The sequence below is a fragment of the Tenrec ecaudatus genome, chromosome 13, assembly GCF_050624435.1.
Source record: "Tenrec ecaudatus isolate mTenEca1 chromosome 13, mTenEca1.hap1, whole genome shotgun sequence".
NCBI lineage: Eukaryota > Metazoa > Chordata > Mammalia > Afrosoricida > Tenrecidae > Tenrec > Tenrec ecaudatus.
The window spans coordinates 124,920,940-124,947,140 of record NC_134542.1 but is presented as its reverse complement, the minus strand read 5'-3'; the positions used below and the strand labels follow the sequence as shown (position 1 = coordinate 124,947,140).

The following is a 26,201-nucleotide window of genomic DNA, read 5'->3' as shown; positions in this document are numbered from 1 at the left end:
GGACTTTGTCCCATTCAAGATTTAACAAGGGGGGTCTCTGTAAATTATATTTGAACTTCGAGTCTTCTCCCTGATCTAAAACAATGCACACACAAATATATACCAATTTGATCATTTCTACATGTACAATTTGCTAACATTCATTATATTTCTGAAATTATGTAGCCATTCTCACTGTCCTTTTCCAATTCCAAATTTCCATCATACACACAAGCTCACTGCCCCTTAAACTTTTCACCTAACCTTCCAAGTTCCTGTGTCAAATCTGATCACAGATAGATTATTCTATAAAAGAACACAATGTCTAAAGCAGATCTTCTTTACTGATTCAGCTATTGGTTGGCTTTAAAAAGGCTTTCCAAAAATCAAACCTGCTGCTATCAAATCAATGCTGACTCATAGTGAATACCCGCTATGGGCTTCTGAGACTGTAACTGTTAGCGAGCGAGACCCTCACCCAGACCACTCACTGAAACAGAGATGGAAACAGTAAAGCTTTATTGAAACAGATTCAAATCTGGGCTCTCACCTGCAACAAAGGCAGGCTCAGTCTGTAAGGCGAGAGCCCAGAACAGCATCAAAAGAGAAGTTATTATACTTCCTTGTGGGGCGTCTTGCCAAGCAAGGGGAGGGGGAAGGCAAGTTCTTGTGTGAAACTGGCAAAGCATTCTCAGGAAAGTGAAACAAAACAGTTTTTAAGTCTAATAAAGTAAGTTCTACATTTAAGGTCAGTTTGTCCCCTGTGGTCTGCCAAATGATACTAGGCTGCTTCTTGGAGCTTAAACATCCTGGGCTGGACTACACCTGTTTCCGGCTGTACCTTAAAAATTTTCCATTTCTGATCTGTGGGGGGGGGGGGGGTTGACCTGCCCGTTACTGTTACAGGGCACAGGGTCACAGTAACTATTTACAGGAGTAGAAAGGCCCACCTATCTCCTGCAGAGCGGCTGGTGGTTTCAAACTGCTGACCTTGTGGATCGCAACCCAACATGTAATCACTACACCAATAGTGCTCCTCAAAAGGACTTTAGGGGATGTTTTGGGTTTAAGGTTTTAGAATCTCCACTTTTTCTTTTTCCCCCTTTCATTTCACCCAATTGATATTTGATTCATACTATTTCATACCTTGGTTTTACACATAAGATAGCTCTTGTTCCTAACAGTTCATACAGTGCTTCTACATTCTCCTCCTAGAGTATATGTGCAAAAATGTGGACATATCATAACACTTTTACAAAAGGAGCGCACATGCATAACCAGTTCACAGATTGAAAAAGAGAACCTAACGACATTGCAGACTCCCACTTGAAATCCCTCCCAGTCACCGACTCTGTCCGCAACTTCTAACATCAGATATCTATTTTTCCTAGTTTTGATCCTTAATTAAGTGAATTCGTACAATGTGAGCTCTTTTTATGTCTGACTTCTTTTGCCATATATTGGTCCTGAGCTCTTGGTGATATACCTATATAACTATGTGTAGCGATACCTTGTTCATTTTCAGTTGATAGGTATCATTTTTTTTCATTCTCATTGTTTTATAGTATTTCATTACATCTATAGCTCCAAGGGAGCCCTAGTGCCAGAAAGATTCTACATTGGGCCTCTAACCTCAAAGTAGGCAGTTCCAAACCACCAGTCGTTCCATGGGAGAAAGGTAGGGTTTCTGCTCCGGTAAAGAGTCACAATCTCAGAAACTCACGGGCAGTTCTACCCTGTTCTATAGAGTCACAATAAATCGACATGGACTTATGGCAGTGAGTGAAATTTTTGTATTCTGTTCTATACGGTATCATGTTTCCCTTTAGGAATAGTTGTTATTTATTTGGTCCCTATATGTTTGTTTCCAATGGTTTGATAAGCAAAAAAATTGTAAATTAAATCTCTAAAAGACTGTTTAAAATACAAACTGTCCACTCTTACATCATTGTCAATTGCTCTTCCACATGGACATTGAACTGTTAACACCGAGGTCAGTGGTTCAAGCTTACCAGTCCCTCCGATGGAGAAAGATGAGCCTGTTTGCTCATGTAAAGATTCACAGCCTTGGTGTCTCCATGTAGGCTCATTATGAGTCCTGAGCACCACCTTTCTGTGGAAGCCAGTCATCCTCTCTTCCCAGCCACTGCTGTCATTTCCCAATGGGCACAGGAACAAAGGGGCCATGGTGGCAGGTATCAAGGTCGTCTCTTGGAATTACCATGTCCTGTGGTTAAAGTCCATGGTAAACTACAACAATACAATTCTGACAAGATTACTAATGACATAGACTCTTCAGGAGTGACAGATTCGGACACTGAGTCAGGCCAAGAACCAGGAGCAGCTGCAGGACTTGTGAGGGCAAAGGGAATACAGAGTGGGTGGTGGAAGAAGGCAGCTCCAGAGCAGCCCAGCCACATGATCAGTTACAGAGATGAGGACTACAGTTGTTACGAGGGCTTCCTCTTTGCATGTACACATCCAATATTTGGGGTTCATTTACACAATATAAGATGAAAATGAGGTTGTGTGCTGTCAGTTGTACTCGTGTTAGTTGTGTCATGTTACATGCGAGTACATCTTTGTTTGGAGATTCTGTTTGGTTTATAGAGAAGTGTGTAGGTGCCAAATAGACAAGAGGTGGAGTGTGACCGATAGGTTTGGTGTCAATGTGGCTGGGCCAGGGTTCTCAGTAGGATGTAATCTAATTGCATGGTGAGCAGCTATGCAGTTGTGGTCAGATGAGGGTGGAGGGCAATGGACAGGCAGTTTTCTCCTATTTCAGCAAACTCTGGGGGAAGCCATGCCTTTTCCTCCTGGTACGAATCCTGCAGCTGTCTCATTGACCTCTGGATCTTTGGACATCAACCACTAGCCTGCCACCTTCCCTGCTCATCCTGTCATCTCTCAGTGCCTGCCAAGTTGCCATCTTGCTGGAGCACATAGCTGTGGGAGAACAGCCTGAGGAGCAGGCTCCTGGGAGGGAACGTGGGGATTGGCAGGAAGAATGCCCAGGCCCAACTCAGTGAGCTGTTTAATTTCATCCAGGCTGATGCTCCTCCCTGAGATGTCACGGAGGACAAGCTGGAAACAGTTTGTAAATGACCAGGCACCTCACACCATGAGCTTTCTGTGAGTATCCGAGATGGTGGGACCGTGGACTCTGATGCTTGGGCTCTCAGTCTAACCTGCCCAATGTGACTCTAAGGGACATTCCACTCAACCTTGAAAGTTCCTTGCCCCTGACTCTCACCACCATAACCCACTCTCCTGATTTCCAGTCTTAAGAAGTTTCCACAAAGAGCTACATGAGGCTGGGCCCATTTGAGCTTCTTCAAACATAATTCATTGTGACCCTCATGTTCAGTGTCCACCTTCCTACCAAGGGGTCCTGAGTGTCTCGAGGGCCCAAGGTGGCGAGGGCTGATGTGCAGGCTGTCTGAAGGAGGGAATGTGCAGGGAGTCCTGGGGAAGAAGAGCAGAAACTCAGTGATGTCAGTGCTTGGTGAGAGGAGCAGTATGGCATGGCGGGCAGGGTGGGTGGGGTGGGGAGCAGGTGATGTGTTTAACAGAAGAGCATGGGGAGAGGAGCAGTATGGCATGGGGAGGGCAGGTCATGTAATTAACAGAAGTTCATGGGGAGAGGAGCAGTATGGCATGGGGGCGGGGTAGGGCAGGTCATATAGTTAACAGAAGGACATGGGGAGAGGAGCATTATGGCATGGGGAGGGCAGGTCATGTGGTTAACAGAAGGGCATGGGGAGAGTAGTAGTATGGCATGGGGAGGGCAGGTCATACAGTTAACAGAAGGGCATGGGGAGAGGAGCAGTATGGCATGGGGAGGGCAGGTCATATAGTTACAGAAGGGCATGGGGAGAGGAGCAGTATGGCATAGGGAGGGCAGGTCATGTGGTTAACAGAAGGACATGGGGAGAGGAGCAGTATGGCATAGGGAGGGCAGGTCATGTGGTTAACAGAAGGGCATGGAGAGGAGTAACTCATTGGGATAAGGACAGCTGCCATCAAGGTGAGGGGTGGGTATGGGGTGGGGGTTCAGGAGGCTGTGGATGATGTAAAGGGTGAGGAGGGGCAGGGGTAACAGAGCCTGGGAAAGGATGTGACCATGCACTGCAGATGTCCCTGCCCCAGCCAGGGATACTGTCCAAGTTGTTTGCTCCTGGCCACAGCGTGGCCTTCTGTCTCCTACAGACACCAGGGACAGCCCCTAACAGGGGTCAATTTTGTCAGCAGACATGTCTAGAAGCTATTATTCCTGTGCAGCAAAGAGCACCCAGTGAAGCCCACTGGCAGCCACCCGAGGAGCAGCGATCAGAACCCAAGACTGTGCTGCTTCCCTGCCGTCCACCCCCACAGCCACTCGCCATGTGGCTCCACTGCTTCAGCAGCCACCAGATGAGCCTTCTGAGGGGACAGCCACTGATTCACTGGGCTGGAAGATGGTCAGAGAGGTCTTCTTCAGGGAACTCATATCGTTTGGGCCTTCTGTCCCAACAAGCTCTGACCTTGGCCCATCAAGCCAACCCAGTTCAGCTTCCTCTTGGGCAGCTTTCCCATGTGGAAACGCTGTGAATTCCCAGCCAGAGGACACTTCCAACCTCCCAGCAAAGGCTTCTTTCCATGAATATCTCACAGACATGACCTCTGAAGATAGGGCCACACTTTCCTTGACCCTGACATCCAAAAAGTTCCTGTAAATACACATTGTCAAGAGAACAAGTGAGTTCTGACTGCCCTGCTCCCCCCCCCACCCCCGAGTTCTTTGGGGATGTTGCAATCACTCAGGCAGAGCAGACCACCACAGTCCCCAGTCCTCTGGAGCAAACCAGCGCAGCTATCCAGCCCTGAGCAGCTCATCTCTCCAGGACCTGGGCCATTCACACTAGAAATGGAGCCAGCTCCTCAGGGGCATCTCCTCTGCACAGGGAGTCCCTGGGGACTACTGCCTGGGTCCCGAGGAGCTCCTCCCCACTGCAGTCTCCCTCTGTTCAGTCAAAGAATTTCCAGTGCTGCTCAGTTCAAATCTATCCATCGTAGCTGAGGGAGTGAAACGGAACAGTCAATTGTGTTTCATTTGAGTGATTAACTAGAGATAATAAGCTCCTCTGTCCCACAGATAGCAGGGCCACATTAAGCACAGCTCGGCTGTTAAACGGGTCACATGGAATCCAGATGAAACGTGGCCCAAATTCATCATATTGCGGATCCAGGGGTTCTGTCAACTCACCCTGGTCACGTCCATTGTCTAGGAAATGATGTTGGATATAACGGCCATTTCTCTTAAGGATATGTTACTTTTTCTAGGAAGCAAGTATTGGACCCTTCCATCCTGGAACATAGGAGGACAACGAAAAACAAAGATTCAAGGAAGCAATTAGCCCCAAGGAATAACAGTACCCTTGGACCACAGCTTCCTGAAACCTAAGAAGAGAATAATTAGGTGGACCCCAATACCAACTACCAACCAAGATCATAATCGAGGATCTCTAACCAAGATCATAATCAAAGGACCCGGTTAAAATAGGTGGGAATGTAGAATAAAAGTTAAAGACCAGACTTACTGGACTGAAAGACACTGAAGGAACCTGGAAGACTGTTGCCCTGAGAGTACAACTTCTAACTTGAAACCCAAGGCACCTCTGTAAGTCAACTTTCCTAAAACCCACCACTAACCCAGTGAAAAATGTGGTCTGGGGGACAATCCACACTACAAAACTAAATGGGTAACATTTTCCGAAAACCTAAGAGGAGGAGACAGGGAAAGTGGACAAAAGAAAACAGGGAGCCCAGGGAGTTAACAGGCAGCTGCTACCTCACTGCAAGAAGTGTGACCAAGGTCACTCAACAATGGTGTAGGAACTGTTGATTGGAAAACAAACTTGCTGTGTAAACCTTCACATAAAACACAACTATAATACAAGAAAAATGTTTCTATCAACTCTGTGGAAGGAGGATCAAAAGCTTGTTGCCTGTACCTGGGTAAGTAAGCAGTTCATGTCCACCTCTTTCTATGACCATGACAACATTTCTCATCTATGAAACAATATCAACCAAAGGGATCGTCAGTAGTTTGTGATTCCCATTTAGTTATATTTGTAATTCTCTAGTTTCTTTGATAGTTCTATTTGTGTTTCTCTTTCACTTTTACTTATGAAAAATCTTTTTATTTGGGGCTTTTTTTGGGGTATTTTATTGGGGGCTCTTAAGACTTTTACTACAATCCATGTATCAATTGCATCAAGCATATTTGTACATGTTGCTATCATAAGTTTCTAAACATCTACTTTCTATTGAGCCCTTCTATTTTACTTTTATATCATAAACACCTGAGTTTCTGAGGTTGGCGAGGGAGTGTAGTAGGTACATAATTTCATGCCAAGTTGAAGCTATATAAACGTGTAGGGGTGGAACTGAGCCTGTCAACCAGGTTACAGCCTGATGGAGCTTCCTTGTGGGCATGGCCTTCTCCGGGGCATCTCCCTCCCTCTCTGCATTCACCTTCCTGCTGGCTGACCCTGGTTGCTACCACTGCCCTACAGATGCTTCCACCACCATTGGTGGAATCCACAGGCCTATGATCTTGCATTCTGCATCATTGCATGTGACTTTATGAGTCTGAAGAAGGACTTATGGATTAGCATCAGACTTTTGGACTTGAGTTGTACTGGACTGGGATGTGTCTTTGATATATAAGCACTTATTGATATAAAGCTCTTTCTTACACATATATGAGTGTCTCTGGCTTTGTCTCTCTGGTCAACCTGGCCTAACACAGGAAGTATATGGAACTGGAGTTCCTGAGTGGCACAAAGAGTTGAGTGCTCCACCACCACTCATGAAAAGATTTACAGTTCAAATTAGAGCTTGGAATTGGTTCCAACTGGTTCAGTCATGGCAGACAAATCAAAGCAGAACATACACAAGTTTTTTAAATTTGGGTGAACCTAAACAGTAACTAAAATGGGAAGTTTAGAGGCTGAAATCCTGTCATGAGAGTCCCTGGATAGACATAATGGGTCCTTCAAGGAGCATGGTGCAGTAGCTGGGTTAGTGACAGGACTGTGGAGACCGACATGCATTCAAAGCCCAGTTTGGCCACCATCTTTGAGCGGGCCACCAGAGCTGTTTCTGAATGTTCAAGTTCGAACCTGCAAGAGATGTGGTTGCTATACAATGCATACGGTGCCTGTGGTAGTTCTGTAATATGGTGTGAACTTGAGACTACTAAGAGTGAAGGGGTGGAATTTACCCTACCAATCAGGTTGCAGCTTGATGACCTCATTTGGAGGCGCTCCGGAGATAAATAGCCTGCTGGAGGAGGGACACAGACACTCTGCTTGGTATTCCTGATGGCAAGACACATGGAATTATGCTAGAGCCCTGGAGCTGGAGGAGCCATGTGGAGGCCCACACCAGCACTGAGATTCTTCCACTGCCACTGGATCCACAAGACTTTCCACCCATTGGCCTGTGTTCTTCCTGCATTTGGCATCATTGCATGTGTTTGAAGACAGATGATTGATAGAAAGATGATAGATAACCTCACCAGGAAGGCCTCACAAGGCTCTGAAAGACTCACATTCTCTGTGATAGGGCTATTTTGCCAAGTAGGCCAATCAGAACACGTGGGCAGAGTTTAATCATGTTGAAACTTGATTAGCGGGCAAAGAGAGAAATGGCTTTCCTAGGCCCCTTCCCTTTTCTCTTCCTGCCTGGTCATGGGACCAGCTTGAGCTATGCTTTACCCCAACCTGGACTGCACTACCCGTGGGCCAAGCCAACCCATGGATGGGATGGCTAGAGCTTGAGGCTTCTTTGAGATCTGCTTTGCCAGGCTGCTGCTGTGTACATTGCTTGAGCTTGAGGCTGGTGGATCCTGTGGCAGTATAGGGGGCTTTCCTAAGCTCCCATGCTACTGACAATTGCTGACTAACCCTGCTGTCTGCTGCCTTCAGGCAGACTTGGCCTGTCTTGCCTGAGGGAAGATTCCAATGTCTGCTTCATTGACCTTGGACTGGCATCCCAGTTCAGTTGAAGGATTTCCAGTATGTTAATGGTTGCATGAAAGTGAGTTCAACTAAGTCTTCTACACTGCTCGGTTAATGTTATATTCATTCTCGATGTATAAACCTATCCTTTTATATATAATCATAAATTTTGGCTCACTCCCTGCAAGACATTCTAGAGGAAAAGCCAAATGGACTTACCCTGATGTAGCCAGAGCCCTGGCAGCTGAAGAAAACATGTGGAGGCCCCTGCCAGCACTGAGATGCTTACACCACCACTGGATCCACAAGACTGCCCACCCACAGGCCTGTGATTTTCCTGCATTCGGCATCATTGCATGTGTTTAGTGAGTCTAAAGAGGACTTTATAGATTGTTATTGGACATATGGGCTAAAAACGTACTTAACAACTTGATCTGGACTGGGCTGGAATGTTTTCTCAATATGAAATTGCCCTTGATTATAAAGCTCTTTCCTATTAAAAAAAACCAAAACAAACACAAATGTCCTGGTTTTGTTTCTCTAGTGAACCCTGCCTAACACACTGTCCAAGCTCTCATAAGCCATAAATCAAATATGGAGCAAAACAGTCAAGCAACTGGTCAGCAAGAGAAAATTTCCACTGGTTCAGATCAGTAGATGTTGTCTATCAGGGTCTTCCAAGGAGATCAGATCATTCATCGGTTCTAGAAGGGTACTGGGAGCTTTCTTCAGGAAGGGAACCCTGCACAGCAGCGGACTCACACATCTACACACAGGGCAGTAAACTTGCTGGGAGGAGGCAGGCATTAACCACTTTACTCAAGAAAAAACAACCATTTTATTCACTGAAGAATAATTATTTTTCCTGTGGTTTTAGGGAGGCTGGTACCAAACATGGGATATGGAATCATCCTTGGTCTAATGCATCCCCTTAGGTGGAGAGTCTACTTGTTCTGTGCCATCAGCAAGGGCTTAAAGTTTTTCTGGAACCCAATCTGTGAGCACCTCAGAAGCATACAGGTACCAGAGTACACACCCAACTCATGAAGTGCTAGCCAAGGATGCAAAGAGACTCTGCTCTGACAATGACCCCAGTGGGTGCTGCTGACAGGGAGGCTGGTAGCTCCAAGACACCTGTGTCTCTGCAGGTAAAGGGTACAGCTGCCTGCTTCTGTAAAGATCTGGTCTGTGAAACCCTACATTGGGACTCTGAATCAGGCTGAAAGGACCACAGACCTGCTGAACAGCAAACCAGTCGCCTTGGAAGCAGGACTGCCAGAACGCTCCTCAGAAGCAAGGATGGTGAATCTGTGTCTCACAGTCGGACATGACATCATCACACAAGTACCTGGAAAAGACATCCTGTTCGGTAAAGCAGAGGGCCAGTGAAAAAGAGGAAGACCCTCAAGGACATGGACGGACACACTGAAGGCCACAACGGGCTCAAACCCAGTAACAGTGAAGACGGTGCTGCGCAGGCCGTGTTTCGCAATGTCGAACATTGAAAGTCGACAGGGGTCAAACCCACTTAACAGCACCTGACAACTGGGATGGGGTGACTGGATGGCGGTGTGGATGGCTGGATGGAAAGCTGTGCACGCACATAGTGGTGAGATGGAAATGAAGAGGAGAGTTCAGATCATGAATGCTTTCATAAATTTTCATTTAATGCTAGTGAACATTTTTATCATAAACGCAATGGACTACAACCGGAAGTGGAAACCCCTTATCCTACTCTACCTGGGCCATCATCAAAGGGTTTGCCACTAGGTTTCTCAGAGGAGAAGCAATCAAAACACACAAATGTTGAGCGTTGACAACCACAAAGAGAACTGGGGGAGGTTTGGCCTTGCACCACAGTGCAGGTGGGAAGGTGGCTGGCAGTGCAGTGTGAACTGATCAGATCTTGTCCAAAGAGTGGACTCTGGTCTGTCCCTGGCTGAGTGAAACTAAATTGCCTTTACCTTGTGACCTCAGGAACAATCTCAAATACCAAACTAGTCCAAGATCAAACTATTCTAAAACAGCCGTGTGCAGGAACATCACTACGTTTCTCAAGGAGTCTGGGAGTTGCTTCTTCTGTGGATCAGAAGCTGCAGCTTGTCTTCAACATCCAGACGAGGCACATGTGCTCCCCATGAAGTGCCAGCCACCTCCCCAAGAGAAGCTCAGTCCAGACTGCTGCTGGAGAATTCACAGAGCATCTGCACCCCTCAGACGGCATCACTGGAGGCTTGGCCAGCAGGCCGCTGCACCTGTAACCAAGCACAGCACCTTTCTCTGCCTCCAGGTGTCCTCAGAGTCCTGACTTTCCAGCCCAGAGGACATCCTGGATGCCAGACTTCACCAGCTTCCTGAGCCCAGTGGCTCCCACACAGTGCACTCCCTCCTCTCCTCAAAAACCCCTCCTCCACTTCCACCTGCAAGCCCTCACCACCACCAAGTACTAAGTTCCTCTGCACCTCAGGGGTGCTATGCACAGGCAGGAGCAGTGTCTCTCCTCTGGGCCAGGCACTGGGACTTCAGGAGAGGTCACACAGGGCCTGGGGGAGGCCTCACCTGGCCGGTTAGAAGGGGTGGGCTCAGCTCCACAGCAGACGTGACTCCGGGGAAGAAGGACTCAGCCTGGGCCAACTCTGGTCTGAAAAACAAACAGGCAGGATGTCAGGACAGGCTGTCTCAAGTGTCCAGGGAGGCTTGGGAGTAGCATCCATGCACTCAGTGAGATGGCAAAGAGTGGGTTTGGAGATTAGTTTTATTATAAACTGAAATTTACATAATTTTATTATTTCCATATGCTTCATTCAAGTTTCCTTTTAGCAATGAAAATTTAAATAGTGGAGGGAAGGTAGGGTATAAAGGGGGAACCGATTACAGGCATCTACATATAACCTCATCCCTGGAAGACCGACACAGAAAAGTGGGTGAAGGGAGACGTTGGAAAATATAAGATAAGACAAAATAATAATTTATAAATTATCAAGGGTTCATGAGGGAGTGGGTAATGGGGAGGGCGGGGGGAAATGAGGAACTGATGCCAGGGGTTTAAGTGGCAAGCAAATGTTTTGAGAATGATGAGGGGCAACGAATGTACAAATGTGCTTTACACAAATGATCTGTATGGATTGTAATGATTTGTATGAGCCCCCGTGAAATGATTTTAAAATTTTTAAATAGATCATTACTTTTTGATTTTCAAACAGAAATAAGAATGCTTAAGAAAAACTTCACTAAAACTGATGCTCTTGAGTCAGAGAGAACTGAGAAAAACCGCTACACTGTGCTGTCTTGGTGGTCTCACTGCCTGGACACGAGGACCACTGCCCAGGGATGACCCCCAGTACTGAAAGCGTGACACTGACTGACCAATGCACAAACCCCACTTCAACATTCTCCACACTCTCTCCCCAGTGACTCAATGTCCCTCCTGTCTGCATTCAGGAAGGCGGTTAGAAGAATCCCTCTGTGTCCTGTGCTAGTCTGCTCCCAATAAAACGCTCTCTTCTCACCAAAGCCTGCACTGGAGCAGACATTTTGGCTTGACTTCAGCAGCACGCAGAGACCCAACTTCTGTGGCAACACATGTGGGGGTTCATCCAAGCCCCCCTTCCTACCTGTGACGCATGGACCCTGCAGCTGGAGTGGGCCAATGCCAGTCCCAGCCCCAGGGAGTTTGTTACTGTTCCAAGACCTGGACAGGCATTTCCAAAGAAGAAAAAGAGAAAGAAAAGGCACAGGGCTGTCACACACTGGGGGTTGTGTGTGTGTGTGTGTGTGTGTGTGTGCACACCACAAGGGGGGACTGTCACACACCACACAGGGAGTTGTCACACATCACCCGAGCTCCAAAATGTCAAGACACCACAGGTCCTGGGCAACCACTGGGCCGATGCACTGGCTACTGCCTGCCTCTGCCTGAAGCTCGCTGCTCAAGTAGCAGCAGAGACCCTCCAGCTCAAAGCCTCAACTCTGGACTGCAACTGAAAATTAGACTTGTCTGAACTTGAATACACCCCTGAAGACCTAGAGAGCTGACAAGCAGACACTCAACGGGACACTGTCTGTGTACCCCACAAGGCAGACCACCTGCAGTCTGCATGGAGGACTTGTGGACCCCACACACTGAAGACAAATCCCATCTGGCTCTCGGTCCCTGCACCCAGTATAGAAGGGATGCGCTGCCTCCCCTGGATCAGGTCCAGGAACAACTGGGCGGTGCCCTGCTGGATTTGCCAGTTGGCATCCATATAATAGAAAAGGCCACCGAAGCGTTGAAGGCAATGCTGATGGCGCTCATCCCACCTCTGAGCAGCATCTGAGCAGAGGCGCAGCTGGGGTGAGCACATTCCTCACACAAGTGCCCTGGGGCATCGGCCAAGCTTTAGGGGCTCAAGCAATTTCACTGCTGGAAGAAGAACCACACTGTGAAAAAGCCTCTGGCAGAGCTGTGTCTACAAAGGGAGTAATCGGGGACCAAGAACTTCCCTCTCCTGTGTAGAAACCAGAGCCACATTAGGGAGTGATTTCACCAGGGACCAAGAACTTCCCCTCCATTAAAGTGATTTCACCAGGGACTGAGTACTTCCCTCTCCTGTGCAGAAACCCAGAGCTGCCAGAGAAGTTGGCTCAAGCCCCTATGAGATAGTATTTTTACAAATGTTGCCACTGGGTCAATTCTGACCCAAATGACACTGTGTCAGACAGAGCAGAAGTGTCCCAATTAGGGTTTTAAGACAACATATTTATAGCAGCAGACTGCCACATCTCGCTCCTGGGGAGCAGCTGGTGGGTTTGAACCTCTGACCAGCAGAGAAGTGCATTCTGCAGGCAGGGCCCCTCAGGAAATGCCATGAGGAAGGTGCACATCAAACCCACCCTCCATCAACAGGAAAACCTTTTCCAGGTTGCCTGCAACCCCGTGAAGCCCTTTCAAAACCAAAGTCTGAAATGCAGAACCAGGATGCTGCTGCTCAGAGCCCCACAACCTGTGTGGAGACAGGAAAACACCAGGAAGAGGCTGCTGGGAACCTGGGAAGCCTCATGGGCAAGTGAGCCCAAGCTCTACTCAGACACAGGCCAGGGATGGTGCCCACATAAGCCTGGGTATTTGTGGGTGCCTTTCCTGTTTACCAGAAAGCCAAACTCTTTGTAGAAGCAACCTGGATGAACGCTGTTAACTTTCAGAAATGTCAAATCTGTGTGCTCTGAGGGGTGAAGAGAAGGCTGGACCCCCTCCTACTGGGCCTTTGTTGCCTTTACTTTCCAGGGTCCATGGTGGAAAGGGTATCCCAGACTGTGGGGTTGTATGGGGCCACTTTTGTGGAAGGATGAACTCCCACCGTGGGTTTCTACAGGACTGTCTTTGAGGAAGAAGGAACTCTGAATGTTGGGTTCTGGGGCACCAGCTTTGGGGAAGGATGGACAGCGATCTTTGGGGAAGAACAAATTCTGAGCATGGGGTTTTTCAGGACACTCTGAGGAAGGACGGACACTGACCTTGGGATTCTATGAGACTACCTTTGGGGAAGGATGAACTCCAGAGGTGGCAATGCAGGCTGTGTCACCTGTAGCTCCACGTGTCCACCACTGCTACCTGGGCCTTCCTCCAGACACATAGTCTGGGTGCTCCCACGGGGCATGTCAGTGAATCCTGGGGAAATAAGGGTTCACAGATTACACAGGGAAGAAGCAGGGAATATGAGGCAGTGGCTCCACATTGAGGCTGGCCACGCTGGCCAGGCTCGACACAGTAGCAACACCTATGTTCGAGCAACCAAACAGGCTAACTGGCCTCCCTAAACCTCCTGACCCAAACCACCTGGTCAGGCTGGTTTCTGAGGGCACATCTGCTTTCTCCCATTCTCTCTCCCCTGGGGACCTCTCCAGTGCAGGACATAAGGCTTAAGTGCCAATCAGACCACCTCTGTCTCAGCACAGTGTTATACTTCTCCCTCTGAGACGGAGATGATCAAAAGGCCATGAACCAAACCAGCAAAGGGGGGGCAACAGAAACAGGACAAACAGGGGCGGGGCGACTACAGGCCTGCAGCGTTGGGAAGCCAACGGAGCCCACTAGATGATGGTACGGGGCACAAGGCAAGGTGTCAGGCACCAGGATCCCTGAGAAAGGGGAGCATGAAGGAAAAGCAGGGGGTACTGGTCAAATCACCTCCACACAGCGGAAGGAAAGTCCTGTGCCTTCCTCACACCTGTGGCTGTGTCTCAGCCCACTGCAGAGGTCCATTTTGTTGATGGACCCTTCTTTTAGGATGACCCTCTTCTTTACTGGGTATAACGTCCTTCATCAGAGACTGGCCCCTTCTGATGCGACATTCAAAGTATGTGAGACGGAATACCACCATTCCCTCTTCCAAGGAGCTTTCTGGATATTCTTTTTCCTCTTGTTCAAACTTCTCAGAGTCCATGCAGTTGGTATGACATGCCAGTACCACAATCCAGAGAAATTAATTCTTCATTTGTCTTCTGTTATCATGTAAATCAATAGAAAATTCCATGAATTGGGTCAGGTGCACATCAGTCCTCAAATTAACATCTTTGATTTTAAAGAGGTATTTGGCAGCAGGTTTGCCCATGCAATCCATCATCTGCTTTCTTGACTTCTGCTTCCATGAGAGGGAACTGTGGATACCAGCAAGCTGAAATCCTTCAGGTTCACATTTTCTCTGTTAATCGTGTTGCTCCCGAAAGGTGTCCAGTTATGGAGATTTTTTGAGATGCAACCCATCCTGAGTGAAGGCTGCAGTCTTTATCTTCTTCAGTCAGCGCTCCATGTCCTTGTGACTTACCACATGCAGCCACGGCGGTGGCACCTGCATGCTGCAGGTTATTTATGAATCACCCTCTAATGCCGACGCTGCGTTCTCCTTCACAGAGTCCCTCTTCTCAGATGATCTGTTCATGTGCAGAGTGAATATGTGCAGGGACACCGCCTTAGCGAGCACCTCCCCTGACTGTAAGCCATGTGACTGTAAACTGTGTGACTGGCTGACTGCCTCTTGGTCTATGGGGAGTTTCCAGATGAACACAACTGTATGTTCTGGCATTCCCATTCTTGGCAATGTTATCCATAGGCTATTCGAAGGATATTTTTGCCCTCTGAACTCCAAATTTACACCTGTCACATTCATTTTTACAACATTTCAGACAGAAATAACCAAATACAACTTCTGGGCATCAGAACCTTCACTTCCCATGTGCTTCTCCTGAAGAGAACAAGTAAGATACATGACTATATTTGACCTCCAACTAGTCAAAGAGAAAAGACTACCAGAAAGCAGAGGTCAGGCAAGCATCCTCTCTCCACCTTCATGATTTGTTTCTCTAGTATTCCACTCCCTAGGTACCATATGGTGTAAGGCCAGGTTGACTAGAGAAACAAGTGCAGTGAGATTCATATATGTGTAAGAAAAAGCTTTATATCAAGAAGGAACTGTGAATCAGGAAAACAGCCCAACCCAGTCCAACTGAAGTCCATAAGTCTAATACTAGTCCATAAGCTCTTCTCCAGACTCATGAAGCCGCATGCACTGTCGCTGAATGCAGGAATGTCGCAGGTTGTTGGGTGCAAAGTCTTGTGGATCTAATGGCTGTGTGCACATCTCCAGAGGTCTTGCAGCCATCAGGGTCAGGCAACAGGAAGCTGAAGCCAGAGAGAGAGGAGGAGGTTCCCAGAACTCTCCGTAGTAGGCGGCCACGCATACAAGCAGATACAATTAGGCATAAATGGAAGGCTACACTCCACCCTGTACTTTGATAAATCTCCAAGTTGACATGAGATTATGTGCATTTGTATTCGTACTGGGAAGTAAGATACTAATAAGATGATGTAGACATATAAAGAAGACAGAGTAAGTTTTAAAGAAACAGCTATGAAGTTATTAGTTTCTAGGCTTTGCTAAGTTAATTTCCCATGTAATGTTCAGAAAAATATGAATATTGCTAACTAATCTACAGAATTATTTTACAGTGGCATGAACATACTGATAATGAAATTAATGTTAATACATTGGCGTGGTCACGTGCACTGGCTGGCTTGGTCACTTGCGCAGGTGGGCGTGGTCCCGTGCGTGGGCAGGCCTGGTCACTGGTCACTGGTCACGTGCGTAGGTAGGCTTTGTCACGCACACTGATAGGTGTGGTCACGTGCGCAGGTGAGTCTGGTCATGTGAGCAGGTGGACGTGGTCAAGTGCAGAGGTTAGCCTGGTCACGTGCGTGGGTGGGCGTGGTCACGTGAGCAAGTGCCCGTAGTCACGTGCGCAGTTTGGCGTGGTCACATGCACAGGTGGGCATGGTCACATGCACCGGTTGACAGGTCACGTGCGTGGGTGGGCGTGGTCACATACACGGGTGGCCACGTGCGGAGGTGGGAGTGGTCACGTGAGCAGGTGCGCGAAGTCACGCCCTCCTTTCCCCTGAACCCTTAAGAGTTTATAAATAATTATTTTATCTTATCTTACACTTCCCGGCATCTCCCCTCACCCACCTTCCCATTGCCCATCTCCCAGAGAGGAGGTTCCCCATAGATCCCCAAGATCGTTTCTCTTTCTACACCCCCTTGCCTACCAGTGTCGCCACTCCCACCGCTGGTCCTGAGGGGTTCATCCGTCGTAGGGAGTGACCAAGGCCAAGGTAACAGAGAGGAATTACTGAAACCAGAATGAAAGTTGAACATTGAAACCAGAATGAAAGTTGAACATGGCAAAAGTTGTAACTCTTAATGGGAGCAGAAAGCCTCATTTTTCTTTCATGAAGGGTTGGTGAGTTTGAACTGCTGACCCTGTGCTTAGCAGTGCAATATGCTAAATCAGCTAATGAAAAATTTATGGTTCATAATGATCTGATCTGCAATTACTTGTTGAAATAGCAAAAAAGAAATTGGATAAAGCTGGAACAGGATGAATTGTGGTTAAAATAACCAAAGCAAAGCAAAAAAAAAATCCCTCCTACAAACTCACAGCCATCAAGTTGATTCAGACTCATAGTGATCTTGTAGAACAGAGCAGGACTTCCCTCTTTTTCCCAGACTGTAAATCTTCAGAGGGACAGAGGTCTCTCTCCATCTTTCCCACTGGGTTTGAGTGGTGGATTCAAACTGCTGACTGTGGGGTTTGTAGCTCCAATCAGAAAGTATTGTGTAAAAGTTATAGCCTACTCAGAAAATATTTTAACGTAAAATAAATAAATAAACTTGATAAACAGATAAAAGGAAAAATTACAAATAAAACAATACTGGGGCTCAACAATTTAATCAAAGTGAGCAGCAATTTGAAATATATATAAGAAAAAGACCTTCAGATATTATTCATTAAGGTATGCCGTATGGGAATTTTAACTGCAAATAATTTCATAAGTGCTATAGTTTATTGTGCCAGCATGGCTGATAAACACAAGTAGGATTAACTGAAGGGCAGAGGGATAAATGGCTTGCTTGTTCTGTGCCTCAGTTTAGAGGGGTACACTACCTGTGGGATGCCTAGCATGTGGACTGTGTCGCTGTAAGTTGAGGTCCCTTTAAGCCCACACGATTGGAATGTTCATCTCTGGAGCTGGGGACTGACAGTTGATGACAGTTGGGGACCTGCCTTGCTGTTTGCTGCCTGGGTATATATAGCCCAGATCTCTCTACAGAAGGGGACTGGCAACTGGCGGCTCTCAAAACTTGAAGGACTGCTAGTGTCTCACTGCTTTATACTTAACTGTTAATTTCTTGTATTATCTATCTGTATATTATTTAACAGTTTATTTCTTGAATTATATATCTATCTTTATATATATAATTACTAACAATCTGTTTCTCTCTCGGTACCAGGAGTGCTTCTAGTGAAATAAACTATAAATATGGAGCTCTTAAATTGGCTTTCCAACCTATTTAGTCTTGACGGGGATACGTCTACTACCCGTACTAATCCATGGTGTGAAATAGCAAAGATAATACCTAAAGTAGCACCTAAAGTAGATGACGTGCTGGATAAAGGAGATGCTATAGGCAATCGTACATTTGACATTTTCCAGGAATTTTGTGATAATGACAAGTATAGGGAAGCTGGTTGGCTGGTCCTTCATACAATGGAAAGTGTTATTAAGGAGAGCGATGATCTCAGAGCCTCAAAAGCACACCTCAGGTGCAGACTAACAGATTTGAAAACTTCCAACTGTGCTACAAAGGAGAGCCTTCTCTCCTCTAGTAAAAGAGCTGACATTGCTGAGAACCAGGTCCAGAGTCTCATTATACGAGTGGCTGAATTACAACGGCAGCTGAATTGCAGATCTAGAGTAGTATCTGAAACCAAAGTGAGGGCATTAATTGGGAAAATTTGGGACCCTGAAACATGGGATGGGAACATATGGGCTGATGATCCAGAAGAAGAGGATATAGAGCTCTTAGGAACACCTGAGCAGATTAGCCAAACTATTCAAGTTGATATGCCAGGTGGGGCTGCATCAGTAGCATTACCTGAGGAAGATGCCTCGCAAGATATTGCAGAGAGCACGCAGGAAACACCCTCACCACCCATTATTTCCGCTAGACCTGTCACTAAAATTAAATCTCAGAAACCTCCTAAAGGTGAGGTTGAGAGGATTATCCAAGAAGTGCGCTACACACATAAAGACCTGCTCGAGTTCTCAAATACGTACAAGCAAAAGCCTGGAGAATACCCCTGGGAATGGTTACTAAGGGTGTGGGATACTGGTGCACGAAATGTGATATTAGACCGGTCTGAGTTTCTGGATATGGGACGCCTAAGTACAGACTCTTCTTTCAATGTCTCTGCGAGACAGGCTAAAAAAGGACCCAAGTCTTTATTTGGTTGGTTCAATGAAGCATGGACTGCCAGATGGCCTAGATTAGACCAACTTGAAGGACCTGACCTACCTTGGTACACTGTAGAGGAAAGCATCCAAAAGCTTAGAGAAATTGGTATGTTAGAATGGATCTATCAAGATATTCCCATACATCCAAAAAGGGGGTGTCCTGAAGACATACCCTTTACCACAACCATAAGGAACAAGTTTGTGAAGTGGGCCCCAGCATCTCTTAAGACTCCTGTAATTGATATTCTATGTGCACCAGGATTAACAGTGGGCACTGCCCTAAGCGAACTCCAACATTTGCCCACAATGGGGCTGATTGGTCCCCATGATGGTAGAGGGCAGGTGTCAGCACTGAAACAACAGAGACAGGGTGGGCGTGGTTATCATAGACAAGAAGTTTTCAATAATAATCAAAGCAACCTGTCTCATGTGGAATTATGGCATTGGCTACTTAGCCACGGTGTCCCTAGGAATGAAATAGATGAGAAGCCTACTAAATATTTCCGTGATGTGTACAGGCAAAAGAATGGTACATCAGGTGAACAGCAGAATAGACAGTCACGATCGCTCAATCAATTCCCAGACCTGAGCCAGTTTACAGACCCACAACCCCTTGAATGAAGGGGAGGCCGGGTCCCTTGTAAGGAGGATACTGCTACATCACTGAAGGTTTATACTGTTAGTCTTTCTTCTAGCCTTCCCCAAAGGGACCTGCGGCCTTTCACAAGTGACTGTTCATTGAGGGAAAGGAAATACTCAAACTTTTCAGGGATTACTAGACACCGGCTCAGAACTGACACTAATTCCAGGAGACCCAAAATGTTTTGAAGGCCCACCAATCAGAGTGGGGGCTTATGGAGGTCAAGTTATCAATGGAGTTTTAGCTCAAGTATGCCTCACTGTGGGTCCTGTGGGCCCCCGGACCCATCCTGTGTTTATTTCCCCAGTTCCCGAATGCATCATTGGAATAGATATACTTAGTAACTGGCAGAACCCCCATATCGGATCCCTAAAATGTGGAATAAGGGCTATCATGGTAGGAAAGGCCAAGTGGACACCATTAGAATTGCCATTACCTAGGAAAATAGTAAACCAAAAGCAATACTGCATTCCTTGAGGGATGTCAGAGATCAGTGCCACCATCAAAGACTTGAAAGATGCAGGGGTGGTGATTCCTACTACATCCCCATTTACTTCACCAATTTGGCCTGTAAAGGAGACAGATGGATCCTGGAGAATGACAGTGGATTATCATAAACTTAACCAGGTGGTGACTCCAATTGCAGCTGCTGTCCCAGATGTGATTACATTGCTTGAGCAAATTAATACTTCTCCTGGTACATGGTATGCAGCTATTGATCTGGCTAATTCCTTCTTCTCAATAATACCAGTCTCAAAGGATCACCAGAAGCAGTTTGCCTTCACCTGGCAAGGGCAACAATATACTTTCACAACTCTCCCCCAGGGGTACATCAACTCTTCTGCCCTGTGCCATAATTCAGTCCAAAGGGACCTTGACCACCTGTCTATCCCACAAAATGTCACACTGGTCCATTATATTGATGACATTATGCTGATTGGACCCACTAGGGAGGATGTATCAGACTCTAGATTCATTGGTACAATATCTGCGTACAAGGGGTTGGGAAATTACCCAACAAAGATTCAGGTACCCTCCACATCAGTAAAATTCCTAGGCGTCCAGTGGTGTGGGGCATGTCGAGATATTCCTACTAAAATGAAGGATAAGCTATTACATTTAGCTCCCCCAACGACTAAAAAAGAGGCACAATGCCTAGTGGGCCTCTTCGGATTTTGGAGGCAACATATTCCTCACTTGGGTGCTCTACATCGACCTATCTATCAAGTGACACGAAAAGCCTCAATTTTTGAGTGGGGCCCAGGACAAGGAAAGGCTCTTCAACAAGTGCAGGTTGCCGTGCAAGCTGCTTTGCCACTGGGACCATATGATCCAGCTGACCCAATGGTGCTAGAGGTGTCAGTTGTAGACAAAGATGCAGTGTGGAGTCTTTGGCAGACCCCTATTGGTGAATCACAGCGTAGACCATTGGAGTAGTCTTGCCATCCTCTGCAAACAACTACTCCCCCTTTGTAAAACAGCTGTTGGCCTGTTACTGGGCCTTGGTGGAGACTGAACGCATCACCATGGGCCACCAAGTCACCATGAGGCCTGAATTACCTATCATGAACTGGGTATTGTCTGACCCACGTAATCATAAAGTTGGACGTGCGCAGCTACACTCCATTGTTAAATGGAAGTGGTATATACGAGATCGGGCCAAAGCAGGACCTGAAGGAACAAGTAAGCTGCATGAAGAAGTGGCCCAAATGCCAACAGTCTCCACTGCTGTCACATTGCCTCCTTTCTCCCAGTCTGCACATATGGCCTCCTGGGGAGTTCCGTACCATACTTTAAGTGAAGACCAAAAAAGTCATGCTTGGTTTACGATGGCTCTGCGCGATATGCAGGTGCCACTCGTAAGTGGACAGCAGCAGCACTACAGCCCCTTTCTGGGATCTCCCTAAAGGACAGTGGGGAAGGGAAATCTTCCCAATGGGCAGAACTCTGAGCAGTGCATCTGGCCACTCAGTTTGCATATAAGGAAAAATGGCCAGAAGTGAGATTATATACTGATTCATGGGCTGTGGCTAATGGCTTGGCTGGATGGTCAGGGAATTGGAAGGACCATGATTGGAAAATTGGTGACAAGGAGGTGTGGGGAAGAGGTATGTGGATAGACCTCTCTGAATGGGCCAAGAAAGTAAAGTTGATTGTATCTCACGTGAACGCTCACCAAAGGATTACGTCTAAAGAGGAGGACTTTAATAATCAAGTGGATGACACGTGCTGTGGAGACTGGTCCTCCTCTTTCCTCTGCCACCCGTTATCGCCCAATGCGCACATGAACAAAGTGGACATGGCAGCAGGGATGGAGGTTATACATGGGCACAGCAACATGGACTTCCACTCACCAAGGCTGACTTGGCCACTGCCACTGCTGAGTGCCCCATTTGCCAGCAACAGAAACCAACATTAAGTCCAAGATATGGGACAATTCCTCGGGGAGATCAACCAGCAACTTGGTGGCAGGTTGACTACATAGGACCACTTCCATCATGGAGGGGACAGCGTTTTGTTCTTACTGGAACAGACACCTACTCTGGATATGGATTTGCCTTCCTGCATGTGATGCTTCTGCCAAAACTACTATTCGTGGACTTACAGAATGCCTCATCCACCAGTATGGCATCCCACATAGCATTGCTTCAGATCAAGGAACTCACTTTACAGCAAATACAGTGCGGCAATGGGCCCATTCCCATGGAATCCACTGGTCGTATCATGTTCCTCATCATCCTGAAGCTGCCAGCTTGATAGAACGATGGAATGGACTCCTAAAGACACAATTACGGCGCCAACTAGGTGGCAACAACTTGCGGGGCTGGAGCAATGTTCTCCAGGAAGCTGTACACGCTCTAAACCAGCGGCCAATATATGGTGCTATGTCTCCAATAGCCAGAATTCATGGGTCCAGGAACCAAGGGTGGAAGCTGGAGTGGCACCACTCACTAATACTCCTAGTGATCCCCTTGCAGCATTTTTGCTTCCTGTCCCAGCAACCCTGTGTTCCTCAGGCCTGGAGGTCCTGGTCCTGAAGAAAGGAACTCTCCTACCTGGAAACACAGCACGGATTCCACTGAACTGGCAGCTGAGAATGCCCCTTGGGCACTTTGGACTTCTCATGCCTTTGGATCAACAGGTCAGGAAGAGTGTCTCTGTACTGAGTGGGGTGATTGATCCTGACTACCAAGGAGAAATTGGACTGGTACTACATAATGGAGGTAAAGAAGAATATGTCTGGAATCCAGGAGATCCCATAGGCCGACTCTTAGGGTTACCATGCCCTGTTATTAAAGTAAATGGTAAGTTACAGCAACCCAATCCTAACAGGACTTATAATGACCCAGCCCCCTCAGGAATGAAGGTCTGGGTCACCCCGCCAGGCCAAAAACCACAGCCAGCTGAGGTGCTTGCTGAGGGCAAAGGTAATACAGAATGGGTAGCAGTAGAAGGTAGTTCTACCTATCAATTACGACCACATCATCAATTGCAAGTGAGGCTTGTAATTGTATTTTCTTTGTATGTGACTATTGTGTATATTTCCTTTGTTCAAGTATGTTATATGAGATATAATTTGACTCAGTGTGTTTTCATTTATATGTATGATAGATGATTGATGATAAGTATAAGTGTGATTTCATTAATATCTGGAAATTATATAAGTATGTATTGGTAAAGAATTGTGTACAGGTGCCAGGCTGGCAAGGGGTGGATTGCTATAGTTTATTGTGCCAGGCTGGCCGATAAACACAAGTAGGATTAACTGAAGGGCAGAGGGATAAATGGCTCGGTGAGCCTCACCTTGGTTGTTCTGTGCCTCAGTTTAGAGGGGTACACTACCTGTGGGATGCCTAGCATGTGGACTGTGTCGCTGTAAGTTGAGGTCCCTTTAAGCCCACACGATTGGAATGTTCATCTCTGGAGCTGGGGACTGACAGTTGATGACAGTTGGGGACCTGCCTTGCTGTTTGCTGCCTGGGTATATATAGCCCAGATCTCTCTACAGAAGGGGACTGGCAACTGGCGGCTCTCAAAACTTGAAGGACTGCTAGTGTCTCACTGCTTTATACTTAACTGTTAATTTCTTGTATTATCTATCTGTATATTATTTAACGGTTTATTTCTTAAATTATATATCTACCTTTATAAATATATTTATATATAATTACTAGCAATCTGGTTTGTGTCTCTAGAGAACCCTGTTCAATACATGCAGTAACACAGGGTGTATAGTTATGGTTGATAACATTGTTTTTGTTCACCCCCTTTTCCACTTAGAGTGAGTTTACTGTTTTTCAATGAAATCTTCAAAAACATTTAACTACTGATGCCTCAATTAATATAATTGTATTGGTATCTATTTTTATTTTGAAATTTACCAGTAGCTGTTTGCATTTCCCAGCCTAGGGCTATATTGGAGTCAATACCTTTTCCCAGTTTTTTGTGATAAAATTAGGTGCCTTAGGTGCCTCAGTTTATATCCGGGTCGGCTGATACTCAAGTATATAGAGTAACTTAAAAGGTGTAAAGTCCATGAGACCTGCTATTACATAAAGGAAGAGAACATCAGGTTTGATAAAGACCCACAAACTAAAGCAGAATTTGGTGAGGAAGGGGTTAAACAGCTCTAATGTCTGCTGCAGAACCAGCAGAAAGAGTGTAAGTGGGAGGTAGAGGCAGACTTAGGGGTAGAGATGGGTGGTGGTGAGAGGCAAGATAAGCCAGAGCAGCAGGAGGGTAAAACGTGCCCAGTCCAAGCAAGAGCAAAGGATCAATTCGGGTATTTAAATCTTTGGGATGTTTCTAACTCTTAGACAGGAGGGTTCCCCCACATCTTTCTGGTGGGTGTGGATAACTCAATGGGCTGGGTGCTGGCTTCTATAGGCGATATCACTTAATTGGGCGGGAAGATGGGCAGAGTTAGCTTTGTAAAAAAGAAACATCTATGCTGTCCTTAGTAACGCTGCCAACAGGCCCTAGAAAGGGGGCTCACCCTTCTAGAGACTTGTAAGCTTTCCCCAAGAAAGACTGGACCTCCCTTTGGCTGAGCTCAAGGTTGAACCCCACCTTTCTAGAGCAGGGCCTGTCTCGTCTTTGAATTGCCAGCTGCCAGGTTGTTTACTAATAGCCACCACAGTGAGCCATCTCCCTTAAGGACCCAAGTCCTGGAAGGACTTAACCCAGCAACCTGGGAATGTCAGTCATGTTTAGGTGCATGGTGGTTGGGCTGGAATATCACTTCAACACCCACAAGGCTGACTGTGCTCCCTGCGGCCGCACACCAGCTGGCACCAAGAGCTAAGGAGTTTCTAGACCTGGACCTTGGGTTCTCCTCCCCTGCCGCGCTCCCGGGAAAAGGTACCGCACAGCTGACAAGAATTAGCAAACCTCCGAAGGAAGCCCTAACGTTTTGTGCATCAGCTGCAGCCACTCGCTTCCTGAGACGCATAGTGAGAGAAAGAGAACACGGGGCTCACCTTTGAGGTGATGAGGTTCAACGAGTCTCAGGGAGAAAGTACCGCTATGTGGAAAGGAAACAGAAGCGGGTTCAGAAACCCACGGCAATGAACCTGGGAACCCGGAAGACAAGACTCTCAGCCTGGGATTACCCCTTTCTCCAACAGGGATTCCCACCACGAACCCTAACCAATCCAAGAGCTGGGGGACGGGATCAGGCTCCTGGGACACCCGCTCACCTCTCACCAAGAGAGGGGCGCCGCCTGGGGAAGGGGAGAAGGAAAGGGCGCTTGCACCCCAGCAGGGCTGCTGCGTGCACCAGGGTCCCCCACTCTGGCCGCCGCCCACACGCATGTCCCTGGAGACGAGCGCCCCTCACCTGGGAGCGCTGGCTACACGGTGCTCAGGTTGTGGGCGCTGCTCTGGCTCCACGTACAGCGCACAGTAAGTAGGAGCCGCCAAGTGAGCCGCAGTTCCACTAGGACACCGCGACTTCCGGCCCGTCTCAGAGCGACCCGGGTGGGAGGAGCCCGCGGGGTCAGGGTCTCCGCCTTCACTTCCCCTTGGAGGCGGCTCTGGACCCGTCCATTGCCGAGGCTGCCCAAACCCAGGTGCCTGGCGAAGCGGGCAGGGCGGTGCTGTTTGCACTGGGGCGGGGCCTGGGCGGCGCGGGGAGGAGCCAGGGAGAGGCGGTGGGGCGACAATGGACCCTCAGCCCTGGAGGTGGCTACAGCTGCAAAGGCTCAGGTAATGATGGCCAAGGCACCTGCGGAGAGAAACGGTACTTTCCCCCAGTGCCAGGAGTGTGCATGGGGGACATAAAATGATGTACAATGTGTAAGTTTATTGGGGCGCGAAACAGAACCAAAGATCCAATTGGCAAAGTTTTAGAAGCAGGCTTTATTGAGAAGCTTGCGGGTGGGCTCAGCAACTCAGGGTATTGAGCTATTGAAACCGCGCTGGGAAAAATCCTGGCAGCGTTTTTTATGCCCACTGCTGGCCGGCACAGCTGGGAAGGATCAAAGCTGGGGAGGATCTGTACACACAGGCGCTTCAGAAGGGAGAAGATCGTTAATCTTATCTATATGTCAGGGAGGGTGGAGTGACCATATCTTCAAAGAATGTCCTGGCTCTGGGGGTGTTTGGTTCTCAGAACTTGTGGTTTTCAGAACTTGTGGTTTTCAGCGAGGGGAGGGGAGGACAGCGAGGGGTGAGTTCTGAGAGCTAAGGTGGAGGCGCCGAACTCAAAATGGAGTCCCTTGTGCCAAGACCAGGCACAATG

The 26,201-nt window shown here is 47.4% G+C and overlaps 1 protein-coding gene across 1 annotated transcript; it reads right to left on the bottom strand.

Moving 5' to 3' along the window:
- Positions 1–9,649: 9,649 nt before the first annotated feature.
- On the bottom strand, positions 9,650–25,425 carry LOC142424420 (anomalous homeobox protein-like). The gene is made up of 5 exons (XM_075529613.1): positions 25,299–25,425; positions 16,570–16,652; positions 13,503–13,635; positions 10,545–10,626; positions 9,650–10,240 (listed from the first exon to the last, which is right to left on the bottom strand). The coding sequence occupies exons 3-5, from the start codon at positions 13,622–13,624 to the stop codon at positions 10,199–10,201; spliced, it is 246 nt and encodes an 81-aa protein (XP_075385728.1). The 5' UTR covers positions 13,625–13,635; positions 16,570–16,652; positions 25,299–25,425; the 3' UTR covers positions 9,650–10,198.
- Between the last annotated feature and the right edge of the window lie 776 nt (positions 25,426–26,201).